The 13,531-nt window shown below is 38.3% G+C and overlaps 1 protein-coding gene across 23 annotated transcripts in view; it reads right to left on the bottom strand.

Annotated features, from left to right (window-relative positions):
• Window positions 1–13,531, bottom strand: part of LOC133605783 (neurexin-1a-like) — a 670,433-nt gene that overhangs the window by 37,290 nt on the left and 619,612 nt on the right. For 17 of the 23 annotated variants that reach the window (XM_061959083.1, XM_061959164.1, XM_061959112.1 and 14 more), the window contains one exon: window positions 10,442–10,529. In XM_061959083.1, coding sequence (XP_061815067.1) covers window positions 10,442–10,529 — 88 coding nt within the window. The remainder of the gene's footprint in view (window positions 1–10,441; window positions 10,530–13,531) is intronic. The other 6 variants (XM_061959095.1, XM_061959236.1, XM_061959144.1 and 3 more) reach the window with 1 other exon arrangement.

Genomic DNA, 13,531 nt, shown 5'->3' with positions numbered 1-13,531 from the left:
AAATATGGCAATATCGCGAAATGATCAAGTATGACACATAGAATGGACCTGCTATCCCCGTTTAAATAAGAAAATCACATTTCAGTAGGCCTTTAAGTCATACATGTCAACGAGATTTTGTTTGAGCTTTGTCTAGCGGCATAGAAACTGCATTGAAGTGCAGGTTGACCATAGTCTACAGTTTAGCATTGTCAAAAAGATGGCGAATAGAGAGGTGTGGGGTTGGGGACAGTCAGATGTCTGATGGGTGCTACGTTGATGTTGCAGCAATGCAATGTCCAGAGCACAATTATTGAGGTGGTGAGGAGTGAGGTAATAAGATGGTCCGGTGCAGCAAAGGGGCAGGGTAGTTTGGGTTACTTCAACGTTTGACACAAAATGTGCTCATTTTTTAATTTTTCATTTTTAAATTTTTCATTTTTACATTTTACATTTTTACATTTTTCATTTTTACAGTGCCCGACACGGACAAACGCGAAGAAATGTCCAAAACACATGCAACTCGAGACACACAGCAACGTCCAAAACGATTTTAATTAAAAAAAACACAACACACAAGAGTATGTGCAACAATGTCCAAACACATGCAATACGGGGAAAAAGGAGGAATGCGTACATGCCGCCTCTGAAGCTGCTGTCCATTGGAACGGTGACTCAGCGCGACTGCCATCTTGAGCAGGGGGATGCCGTGTCTCTTTCTGCGTTAGTCAACTGAGACAGAGGTCAATCAGTGATTCAAATGTCGGTGCCAGTCAGACACACAACGGTCTGACGAAAACCCCTACTCAAGATGGCGGCCGTGTTGACATGCCTGACAAGCCTGAATATACGTTTTCGTATCTATGAGTAAGCCCTACCAGTGGCACTAGGTCTGAGAAGGATCTATAAATACATGAGCAGAATCCTCAGAAGAAAACTGTTTGATATATAAATATATATATATATATATATATATATATATATATATATATATATATATATATATATATATATATATATATATATATATATTTATATACCGTATATATATATATATATATATATATATATATATATATATATGGTATATAAATATATATATATATATATATATATATATATATATATATATATATATATATATATATATATATACATATATATATACATATATGTATATATACGTATATATATATATATATATATATATATACATATATTAGAGATGTCCGATAATATTATCGGCCGATAAATGCGTTAAAATGTAATATCGGAAATTATTGGTATCGCGTTTTTTTTTGTTTTTTTTTAAATTAACATAAAAAACACAAGATACACTTACAATTAGTGCACCAACCCAAAAAACCTCCCTAGCCCATTTACACTCATTCACACAAAAGGGTTGTTTCTTTCTGTTATTAATATTTCTGGTTCCTACATTATATATCAATGTATTTCAATACAGTCTGCAAGGGATACAGTCCGTAAGCACACATGATTGTGCGTGCTGCTGGTCCACTAATAGTACTAACCTTTAACAGTTAATTTGACAAATTTTTATTAATTACTAGTTTCAATGTAACTGTTTTTATATTGTTTTACTGTCTTTTTTATTCAAGAAAATGTTTAAAATTTATTTATCTTATTTTATTTTATACATTTTTTTAAAAAGTACCTTATCTTCACCATACCTGGTTGTCCAAATTAGGCATTATAATGTGTTAATACCACGACTGTATATATCGGTTGATATCGGTATCGGTTGATATCGGTATCTGTAATTAAAGAGTTGGACAATATCGGAATATCGGATATCGGCAGAAAGTCGGCGACCTCTTCGCACTATGCGCTTCAGCATCCGCTGACCCCTCTCTGTCAGTTTACGTGTCCAACCACTTCGTGGCAGAGTTGCTGTTGTTCCCAAACTCTTCCATTTTCTTATAATAAAGCCGACAGTTGACTTTGGAATATTTAGGAGCGAGGAAATTTCACGACTGTATTTGTTGCACAGGTGGCATCCTATGACAGTTCCACGTTGAAAATCACTGAGCTCCTGAGAGCGGCAACATTATTACACAAATATTTGTATATTTGTACAAATATATATATATATATATATATATATATATATATATATATATATATATATATATATATATATATATATAAATTCATATACATATATTAATATACCCATCCATATTATTTACATGGTAGTGAACCATCAATAGCCGTATCCCTCATTAGTTAAATGTGAGTTTCACATTAATATCAACTTTGGCTGTACATATTCTCTGAGATAAGCAAAGTCTTCTGTGCCCTACTTAGATTTATAAACGGACATATTGTGTAAGCATCAACGTCAGCACATCCTAAGGATAAGTGTTTAAAAAAAAAAAAAGAAAATAATTGAAAATATAAATATGGGGGGGATCAGCAAAGAGAAAGCCTGACAGTGAGTGTGAAATCCTGTTTTCTTTCAGAACACACAGGATGAAGCTTGGGATGGCATAATCTTCAATGAAAAAAATGCTGGGAAAAATACCAAAATTGCACACAAGACTGTCTGAAATAAAGCTACTTTAAAAAAAAACAACAATGTTGTAACGTCAACGCAGCTGACTTGTTGTCATTTGTCACTTGATTTATTAGTTTACACCAGTACAGTATCTCACCAAAGTGTACACCACTTACATTTCAGCAACCATTCTTGATTATATCTTCTCAAGGGAAAGTACTGTAGAAATGAAACTCGGATAGAGTAGTTGTCAGTGTACAATTTGATGCAGTAGAGGTTCTGTCTCTTGAAAATAAATCAACACAGCCATCATTGTCAAAATAGCTGTCAACACACGTGTACACATGATCGCACAGTTTGCATGTCATCTAAAATTGTGTCAAAAGTTTGAATATTTAGTGAGCACTATTATTATCTCGCACTGCCTTAATCCTCTCGGGCCTGGGGGCATTCACCCGAATTGACGGCTTGTTACTGGAATACTCTTCCACTCCCCCATGATGACATCACTGGTCACAAACTTAGATATTCCATCACCTTCAGCTTCCTCAGCAAAGCACTCGTCATCGTGAATGTGTGTTTGTTTGGACCCTTTTTCATTTTGGTAACGTTTCCGAAAAAGGAGATCATGCTCTGCTTCAGAATAGGCATGTACAGTCGTGGTCAAAAGTTTACATACACTTGTAAAGAACATAATGCCATGGCTGTCTTGAGTTTCCAATAATTTCTACAACTCTTATTCTTTTGTGATCGAGTGATTGGAGCACATACATTAGCCAAACAGCTCAATTTGTGTTTCATCTGACATCACATGGACAAAGATAAGACCTTCTGGAGGAAAGTTATTTGGTCAGATGAAACAAAAATTTAGCTGTTTGGCCTCAATACCCAGCAATATATTTTGGAGGAGAAAAGGTGAGGCCTTTAATCCCAGGATCACCATTCCTACCGTCAAGCATGGTGGTGGTAGTATTATGCTCTGGGCCTGTTTTGCTGCCAGTGGAACTGGTGCTTTACAGAGAGTAAATGGGACAATGAAAAAGAAGGATTACCTCCAAATTCTTCAGGACAACCTAAAATCATCAGCCCGGAGGTTGGGTCTTGGGTGCAGTTGGGTGTTCTAACAGGACAATGACCCCAAACACAGGTCAAAAGTGGTAAAGGAATAGCTAAATCAGGCTAGAATTAAAGTTTTAGAATGACCTTCCCAAAGTCCTGACTTAAACGTGTGGACACATTTAGCTGAACTTCACCAATTTTGTCAAGAAGAGTGGTCAAAAATTCAACTAGAAGCTTGCCAGAAGCTTGTGGATGGCTACCAAAAGCGCCTTATTGCAGTGAAACTTGCCAAGGAACATGTTACCAAATATTAAAATTGCTGTATGTATACTTTTGACCCAGCAGATTTGGTCACATTTTCAGTAGACACATAATAAATTCATAAAAGAACCAACCTTCATGAATGTTTTTTTGCGACCAACAAGTATGTGCTCCAATCACTCTATCACAAAAAAATAGGAGTTGTAGAAATGATTGGAAACTCAAGACAGCCATGACATTATGTTCTTTACAAGTGAATGTAAACTTTTGACCACGACTGTATATGCTGGAATTCATGTCAGCTCTGAAGTTCCAGCAGCCCTTGTGCAGCTCCAGACCATAATGTTACCACCCGAAGACACAATCATCATTCTAATCACTTAAGTCGCTCGATATTTAGACGATGATGGCTGCGTGTTGAGTTTTCTTTTCAGTGGATAGTAAAACTATACTGCTATACAGGCTTTGTACAGAGACTACTGTAAAACTCCAATTTAATTTCTATGGTACAGTATTGGCCCTTGACATGACACTGCCATAAAAACGGTTGCTGAAATGGGCCAGGTGCTTCACTTTTGTGAGATACTGTATGTTGTTTCCCTTTCCTGAAATGCTATCTATTAAAATAAATGTCAACCACATTAGTCGTTGTAGCAGAGTGCTTGTAGACAAGTGCAGAGAAAGAGGAGAGGAAAGTGGACATGATTAACCTCAACCTGCCAATGGCCATTCCTTAGCAGCACTGCAGCTGAGAAAAAGGACATGAGGGGATTATTTATGATACGTGGAAAGCTGCATAAATCACTGCATAAGAGTTTAAAAGATAAAACCCCAGGGGGAAAAGGGCTTCTTACTGTTTTCTAGTGCTGTGCATGGTAGGTGTTCTTTCTTCACTAACAATTAGGGCAATATCATTTTTTGTCTGCATTGGCAAAGAAGCACATGGCATTGGAGTTTATGGGTTTATTCTTGATCTCTACTACTTTCCCTATGCCTACTCTCCCAAATAGGCCAAATAAGCCTCCTTATTCCGATGTGGATTTCTCAACCAGGAGAAGCATTCAATTTGCTGCAGTATGATCAAATCACAGAGGGCTTAGCCAGTGATAAGCTTCTCCAGCCCCGCTGGCTTTCCACGTTTTTGGCATGTTAGTGGAAAAAAAGTGAGTCAATTTAACTAATTGGTGTCCCTCGGTTACTGGTGGAGATACGACAGTTGTATGTAAAATGCCGATGTCCTTGGGCCACAGACATTTTTCATTGGGGGTCACTTAAGCACCTGCATTAACTTTCTCCATACATTAATTGGGAGGCAAAGGTGTGGTATTAAACTTGGGAGCATCGGTGCTTTTGAGTTGGTATTGTATCGTTAGCTTGGAAATCCACATCGCCAAACCATTATCTTTAACTGATTCAACAAATGACAACAGAGCGAGGTTTTGTTTTGATTCTACTGTATTGGAAACTAAGTAAACCACAAGCTTGCACATAAGGGTTGCACTCCACAATATTAGCACCGATGCTGTCTATACCAGCACTTTAATCACAATTGGAAAGGTAATTTTATGAAACAATGAATGATCCCGATTAGCTGTGACAGAATGTTTGTTCTACCAAACAGTTTTTGTAGTTGTGCTTATCAATCAAAGAATAAGACATTGTGTGAAAACAAACTATCGTAGTAACCCAACAATGAGATGGTATTTTTTCCTTAGCAAAAAAAGGGTTGGAAAAAATTGGGTGGGTTATTTCATGTATCATACCAATGGGCGATGCCAAACAACTTGCCATCAAGTCAGAGCTTTTCTTCTTGTCACTCACAAATACTTGTGATGTTCACACTGCAGGGTATGATGCCCAATTCGTGTTTTTTGGTCAATCGTATCTTTTTATGTTGTCATTCCCATTACCAAAAAAATATTGAACTTCTATGCATACCTAATGAATGGAGCATGTTCTTGAAATGACACAAATGCGCACAACACATCACATCGGTGCCCTGTTTTCACAGATGTGAACCGGGCCCCGATTGGTGTTGGCGTCAGTCATGTGAGCTAATTTTGCAACTGTTTACACTAGAGTCACATAACTTGGTATGTGACACTTGTTAACTGTAAGCATTTTTTGCAATTCTTTTTTACTAATTTTACACTTTTTACTGTAATTCCCCAGCCATACACCTTAGAGTCATATACTGTAACTTGGTATGTGGCACACTAATGGCAATTTCAGAATCAGAATCAGAATCGTTTTATTGCCATTGTTAGAGAACGGGTTCACAAACTAGGAATTTTTCTTGGTGCAGTCGTGCAACATAAAACACATATAACACAGATTTGGTAATAACAAGAGCTGAAACTGAGCAATCAGATCTTGTTATAGACTTAGAAGGAATTCTAGGGAGCTACTGTTAGGAGTTATTGTTGTTCAAGGAGTTTGTGCAACTAGAGTCAACATTTGTTAGTTCAGAGGGCATGAATTTTAGCTATGATAGTTTGCGGGGCTGCGGCCCACTTGTTGCAACATCTGAACCGAGGAATGTGTGGGTAAGGAGGCAGAGCGGTAGTGCATTGATGTAAGTCCTCCTATATTTTAATCACTTCTTTTTGCCACTGACTGTCTTCTGCTCCTGTCTGTTTTGGCTAAGAGTTTTGACGTAATTGTCACCTTTCGATTGCGTATTGGTCGGATTAACTTGACCTGATCGTTTTATTGGCCTGGGTTGGATTTGGAAAAAATCCGAAACTTTTTACAGTGACATACAAAGAAAAATCAGATACAGGTCAAATATGGGCAGTGGGGATCAATGGAGTCAACTGTAGAGCAACAATGAAAAACATACTATTTTGTTACGGATAGTGATTTCATTGATATTAAAACAAGTACCGTATTTTCCGTATTTTTTTCCTCCTGTATTATGCATTTTCGGCAGGTGCGACTTATACTCCGGTGCGACTTATACTCCGAAAAATACGGTAATTAGTTATTTAATTTTTTTGTCTAAAAATATTTTCCAAGTGTGTCAATTCTTCTAACAGGAAGCAATATTTAGGATACAGGACAGTTAGGCCAATAATGCCAATGTCAAATCACCAGGTGCACTCCGGGTGTGTGCATGATTCATGACTGACATTTTGGCAGATGCCCTTGTTAAAAACATTGTTGAATCACAAAGTAGACCAATCTCTTGTGTGTGGTATTTGACAGACAAAGCAGATGTCCATTGGAAGTACCTGATGAGATGCTCCTCAAAGGGGTTGTCACTTTTATGCGCAGTATGAGAGCATAAGGACATGTTGCTATTGCTACTGGTAGAAGGCCACATTACTCAGACTAGAACCTTGAACATGTTGGGTGGAGATTAAGTTAGTGGTGGTTTGATGACGGAGGCTAACACTGATCAATACCAATTCTGGATGGAGTGGAGGCCAACGTAATTGTTTCCCCTTCTTCTCATCACTTCAGAAAGCCTTTTAAAATCCATCTATTCATGGGTTTCGGTTTAATTCCTTTCCTAGAATGGCACAGGTAAGAGATTAAAGTTTTGGTAGAATTGCAAGCTGATAAAAAGACACTGTCAGATAAATACATCTTTCCTTGAAGTTTGTGTTGGTTAGGAAAAGCTATTTCGTTCTTGTTGGTTTTTTTTTTTGTTTGTTTGTTTTTTTTTAACTAAAACTACGTCAATTGCTGATACACTATGCATGAGAAACAACATGATTGATTCCCCATGCAATTTGCAGAGTTTAATTACAAGCACAAGTGACCATCTAAAACAACACCATACAGGTGGGTCCGATCATTACTGTGTAGCACTTTTGCACCCTCAAAGAATCCAAAGTAATTAAGATGAATAGGTGTGCGGTTTTAAGTACATTATAATATTAACCTTGAGTCACATGAAAAACACTTGCTTAGTTTTTGTTATGTGTGAAATTTGTTCAAGTCGTTCAAGAGAATTGCTCCCAATAGGATTACTTCACAATGGATGGTGGCCAAGAACAGCTTTTAATGGCTTTTCAGAGCAGTAACAACAGTCTGACGGAAATGGAAGGAGCAGCAGTTATTTACATTAAATGCAGGAGGAAAACTGTACAGGTTGATGTAAAACAAGATCTTAGTGCTGTATGGTCATTTTTGGTCATAGTAGCCAGAAAGGTGCCTGTTTAACAATATATTCAATATTCACAGTTCCGTGGTATCATTTTGTCATACTTTTACCTTAAAAGAGGCCATATTACAATTAAAAACACTTCCTTGTGGTCTACATAGCATGTAACATTGGTGCTTTGGTCAACATGTTTGCATAGATTTTGTTTTACAGACCATCCGTAAGCCGCTTTCTGACTGTGTCTTCAGAATGGCCCATTTTGTGGGCAGTCTGCCGAAGTCCCCTTCTACTGCGTCTCCACCCCGTCAGCCATGTTGTAGTTTTTAGCGCTTCCATATACAGTCTACTGACATATGTTAAAACAATACCCTACTTTTTATTAGAAATGGCAGCGGAGGAATTTAGTTCGCATTTACCCCACCCCAAGAGGATAGAAAAAGAAGGAACTCATTGACTACAACTTCGTACTACAACTGGATAAAAAAGGTGGACTTGCGCAAAGTGTCATGATCCGTGGTCCGGACCATGTTTTGTTATGTTCTGTTAGTTTTGGACTCCATAGTTCCTGTTTTTGTGCACTTTTGTTTGTTTTAGTTACCATGGTTGCAAATTATTTCCACCTGTCTCTGATTAGTGTTCGCCCGCTCACCTGCTTCCCAAGCACTAATCAGAGGCATTATTTAAGCCTGCCTTTGCCGGTAAATCGGCCTGGAGTCATTGTTTGCTTCATGCAACCTGTCTACGAAAGCTTTGCTTGTCTCCTAGCCAATGCTAAGTGGTAGCGATAGCTCCAAGTGCGATCAGCACGTAGTGCCTTCGGCTTGTTTTCCGTTTTTTGTACTCCTTTGATTTTTTGAAAATTAAATCGTGTTTTTAGCTGCACGCCATGTCCGGAGTCGTCCGTCTGCATTTCGGGAGAACGAACCCCGCAGTAAGCTGTGAAAACCCTGTCGTGACACAAAGCTCTACGGGTAAACCGCAGTAAGGTTTTACTACTTACGTACAGAGGTGGGTAGTAACACGCTACATTTACTCCGTTACATCAACTTGAGTAACTTTTGGGATAAATTGTACTTCTAAAAATAGTTTTAATGCAACATACTTTTACTTGAGTATATTTATAGAGAAGGAACGCTACTTTTACTCCGCTCCATTTATATACATTCAGCTCGCTACTCCCTACTAATTTTTATCGATCTGTTAATGCACGCTTTCTTTGTTTTGGTTTGTCAGACAGACCTTCAAAGTAGTATCTAGCGCATGCCTGCGTTTCATCCAATCACATGCAGTCACTGGTGACATTTTACTCCGTTTCACCAATCAAACAGAGCCAGGTGGTCACACGTGGACCCCGACTTAAACAAGTTGAAAAACTTATTGGAGTGTTACCATTTAGTGGTCAATTGTACGGAATATGTACTGTACTGTGCAATCTACTAATAAAAGTTTCAATCAATCAATCAAAGTGTGAAGGAAAAAAGACACTTTTTAATTTAAACCGTACCTCCCCAAAAGCCTAAAGACTGACCGCACAGTTCCTGTCTTCACAATAAAAGTTCCGCCCCATCGCGCCTGCGCTAACAAAATAAGAGTCTCCGAAAGCCAGCGCAAACAAGCTACGGAGTTTGCCGCCAATGTATTTCTTGTAAAGTGTATAAAAACGAATATGGAAACTGGACAAATAAGATGCCAAAAACCAATCACTTTCATGTGGTATTAGACAGAAAGGAGGAACTTATTTTCTCCTCCATTTAAAAACGTGGACGTTATCATCACTACTGTCTGATTCCAATCAATGCAAGTCATCAGAATCAGGTAATACACCAACTTATATTCTTGTCTTCATGAAAGAAAGGAATCGATATGTTAAACATGCATGTATATTCATTAAAACACCTTTAACATGTGAACAAAAATGGCAAAATAAATAAATATAAATGATATACTGTACTGTATATATACATGTATAAATGTATGTGTATATATATATATATATATATATATATATATATATATATATATATATATATATATATATATATATATGTATATGTATATGTATGTATACATATAACAGGTAAAAAAAAAAGTTGGTTTTGCATAATAAGAGGCCTTTAATCCTATTGGTAAATCTGCACCTACTGAGCATTATTATCTTGATAAGGTTAGAATATTTGATAGTGCTCATGAAGTGGATGTTCCAGCTAATGACATTTAAATAACAGCCAGGATAAGACCGTCCTTTGTTTGCTAATTTACCCAGCCTTGATACTCTTTCAAGTGGGTCTGTGTGATGACTGCATCTCTCCATATCTCTGGTGTGCATGAGTAGCAGGAAGAAAAGCTCTGATGACGGAAAATAAATACCGTCTTGTATCCGGGTCAATACGGTTTTAGAGGACTTTCAAACTCCGATTGTATTGCTGCTGTGCGTTATCCGTAGAGATGCACTACAGAACACAGGACCAAACTGACACAGCCATGAAGAAATAGAATAAAAAGAGATGACTAACCTAACCCACCTGAGCTCGGCTCACAGGGATCAATGTCCTCGTCATCGCTTGGACACTCGGCAGATGCCACGAGCAGGTCCTCAGTGGTCTGCAGAAAGAGAAACAGATTTTAAGAATTACTACTAACTACGTGTGGATTTGTCATCAACATTCAGGCAAAACATGCTTGCAAATCTGAGAAAAAAACCCCATCTTGGATCCATAATCTTTATCTGGATAGGAATTGCTTAAGTCATTTTTACATAATCTTACTGGCAAACAGCAAACTTCAAGCATAAAATAAGCTTCATGGCAGGGGCAAAATGTAACAGCTGTAACTAACTAGATCTCAGCTGTCATAAAGAAGGACTTGGTTACTAGTGATGCGCTACACAATATGTTTGCAAGTTGGATTAGTATTGACTCGTGTCGGGGAAATTAAAGACGTCATGTTGTTTAACATCTGTTTGGATGCACGTAATCTGATTCCATTGCATTATTTAGACATTTGGAGCTCACATGAGCATGATCTTTACTTATTAAACCTGGAACGGATCTATGAAATCCACGATGGGAGATGGGACGAAGAGCAGTTGCTGGTGAGGCCCGGGAAAGCTGGTCTATATCTAAATGCAATTTGCTGATGTGCGGTGTCTGCTATCCAGATGGCATAGCTGTCCGATCCAAGAGTGCCACATCCATCACTTCTGACTTGTGATTTGTTTTGGCTGGCATGAGATGGTGACACGCTACATTCACTGGAAGACGTTTAGGGGATCATGGAATCAATATACCCTCACTCGACCCTTCCATCAGAGTAACTTTCAAGACAAGGGAAACTGCTACCTTGGTTAAATCACAACACCGTGAGCTTTAGAGGAGCTGTATGAACACCACTATCACGACTACGTGGAAATGACTTGACCTTCACAACAAGACCCTCCTCTGCCGTCAGTGGAAGTAGTTACTTGACTATAGCTTACAATACAAGTACAGTGGAACCTTCAAATTTGAAAGGCCACAATTTCATCTAACCATTTATTTACTACCGCTTGTCCCTTTCTAGCCCGGCTGCAATTAAGCAGAAGGCAGGGCACATTCCGGACAAATCGCCACCTCACCGCAGGGCCAACACAGATTGCTTTCCATTTTCTGGAAAAATCCACCTCAATGTTACAAACTCACATCACTGCAGTATTTATGACTCCAAGAGGCGGAGACAGGAGACAGCGTAGAGGTGAACATTTATTTAATTTTAAAACAAAAAGTGCAACAGGCAAGTACACAGGAAGCAGGGAAACCTATGCAGCATGGAAGCAAACAAAGCAATGAAAATGATCCAGCAATGTCTGAGAAGCGAGGCTGGCATATACAGTAAACCCTTCTGATTAGTGATCAGAGGCGGGTCTGCTCAATCAGGAAGGGAGTGGCAAAATAGAAAGGAAGGAGCGCTGAAACAGAAATAACACTAAACACAGGAACAACAATATACAAAGTCTAACCTGCGATGACAGGTCAAATAAGACATGATGTCAGCAATATGAAGCTTTAATTCTTATTGTCACAATAAATTTGAGTTTTTCCTGTTGAGTGTTTCTTCCCCTCTAACGCTCTTATTGTTGTTCTATTTCTTGTTTTGGTTTAGTTTAGTTTAACTTTCCTGTTTAGCCTGCCTCTGATCACTAATTGGGAGGGTTTATCTGTCAGTGCATAATAACATGGCCTTCTTATCTGCACTTCACCTACTGTCTCTGTGTCATGGTGTCACGCCAAAAACCGCCATGTGTTATCATGACACTTACAACAATAAATTACAAGCACAAATTACACACTACCAAATGTTGATTCTAGTGACACCTATAAACCGTCACTCTCAGCCAGGACGGACCTTGCTGTCCCCTCCTCATTATGTCAGTCAGACATTATCCAAAGTCGAGTGATTTGACTTTATTTTGATTGAATTCAGCTGTATTATAGCACATGTCATGACCCGCCAGTTTAAAGTCTGGCTTTATTTATTATTTCCTTGTGTTTCTGCTCCAGCACTCTCTCTCTCTGTTTTTTACACTTCCTGTGTGTTTCCCCTACCTCGTCACAGCTAGTGTAGAGCGCGGATTGACACACCTGCCTCGATTTGGTTATTTGGACACTCATGTTTACAATCACCATCTGAGGGCTTTGTATGCCAGCGTCTCAGACGTTGCTGGCACTAGGGATGATGTTCGAAATCGGTTCTCCCGGTTGTTCGATAAGAAAAGAACTGATTCCATGGACTCGAATCCCTTTTTGAGAACCGGTTCCCATTATCAAGATCACTATAGTAAAGAAAAATAGTTGGTTCTTTATTTGAATCCCTTTCCACGTACAGGAAATGCCCTGTGGGACCTGCAATGTTATGCCCATTTGATTGTAGACTCTTACTGACACCTTGTGGCGATGTGAAAATACTACGTGTCATTAGTTTGGGCACTTCCAGGTTGAGACAATTGAGAAGTAGACAAGTTGTGTTAGCTCTTACAAGCCTTGGAAAAGATGAGTCTGTAAGTAAACTATTTAACTTGTTTGTGTAACTCAATATTAAGGTGGAAAGTGTTTAGGTTTGATACTAAGATGTTTATTGAAAAACGATTTTTGTGCACTGTTTCAATGGATGTTTGAGGACTTAAAATGGCTGCCAGTCGTGTATTTCCACCATCGAAATAGTTTCAACACTCAGAAGTATTTGTTTGATGATAGTACTGTATATTTGTGTGAAGCTAATATTTACATATTGTGTATTACATTTCAGTATGTTAATTGAATCACATAGCTTATACATTTGTCATTGTGTGTATTTCAGTTAAAAAAAATAACAGTCCAGTGCAAAACAAAAGTAAAGATAGGAAAAGACAAAGCAAGAACAACAACAATAAAGAGCCTAAATGGATTAATCTGCTTTGGATTGTTTGTTAGCTGCCTGCCAAGCTGTATAACCTCAACATGTATAGTGAGGGCAGAACCATGCTGCCCTGTTCACGTCATGTCAAGTACGTTTTTTCTATTTATGCCACAGTTAGCGACTTTTGTTCATGTCCATAGTTTTTTGCCCACGTGCAAGTATTTGTTTCATTA

This window comes from Nerophis lumbriciformis, linkage group LG02 (genome assembly GCF_033978685.3).
Source record: "Nerophis lumbriciformis linkage group LG02, RoL_Nlum_v2.1, whole genome shotgun sequence".
Taxonomy (NCBI): domain Eukaryota; kingdom Metazoa; phylum Chordata; class Actinopteri; order Syngnathiformes; family Syngnathidae; genus Nerophis; species Nerophis lumbriciformis.
Note: the sequence above shows the minus strand (reverse complement) of the source record. Positions and strands in the feature narration are given on the sequence as shown.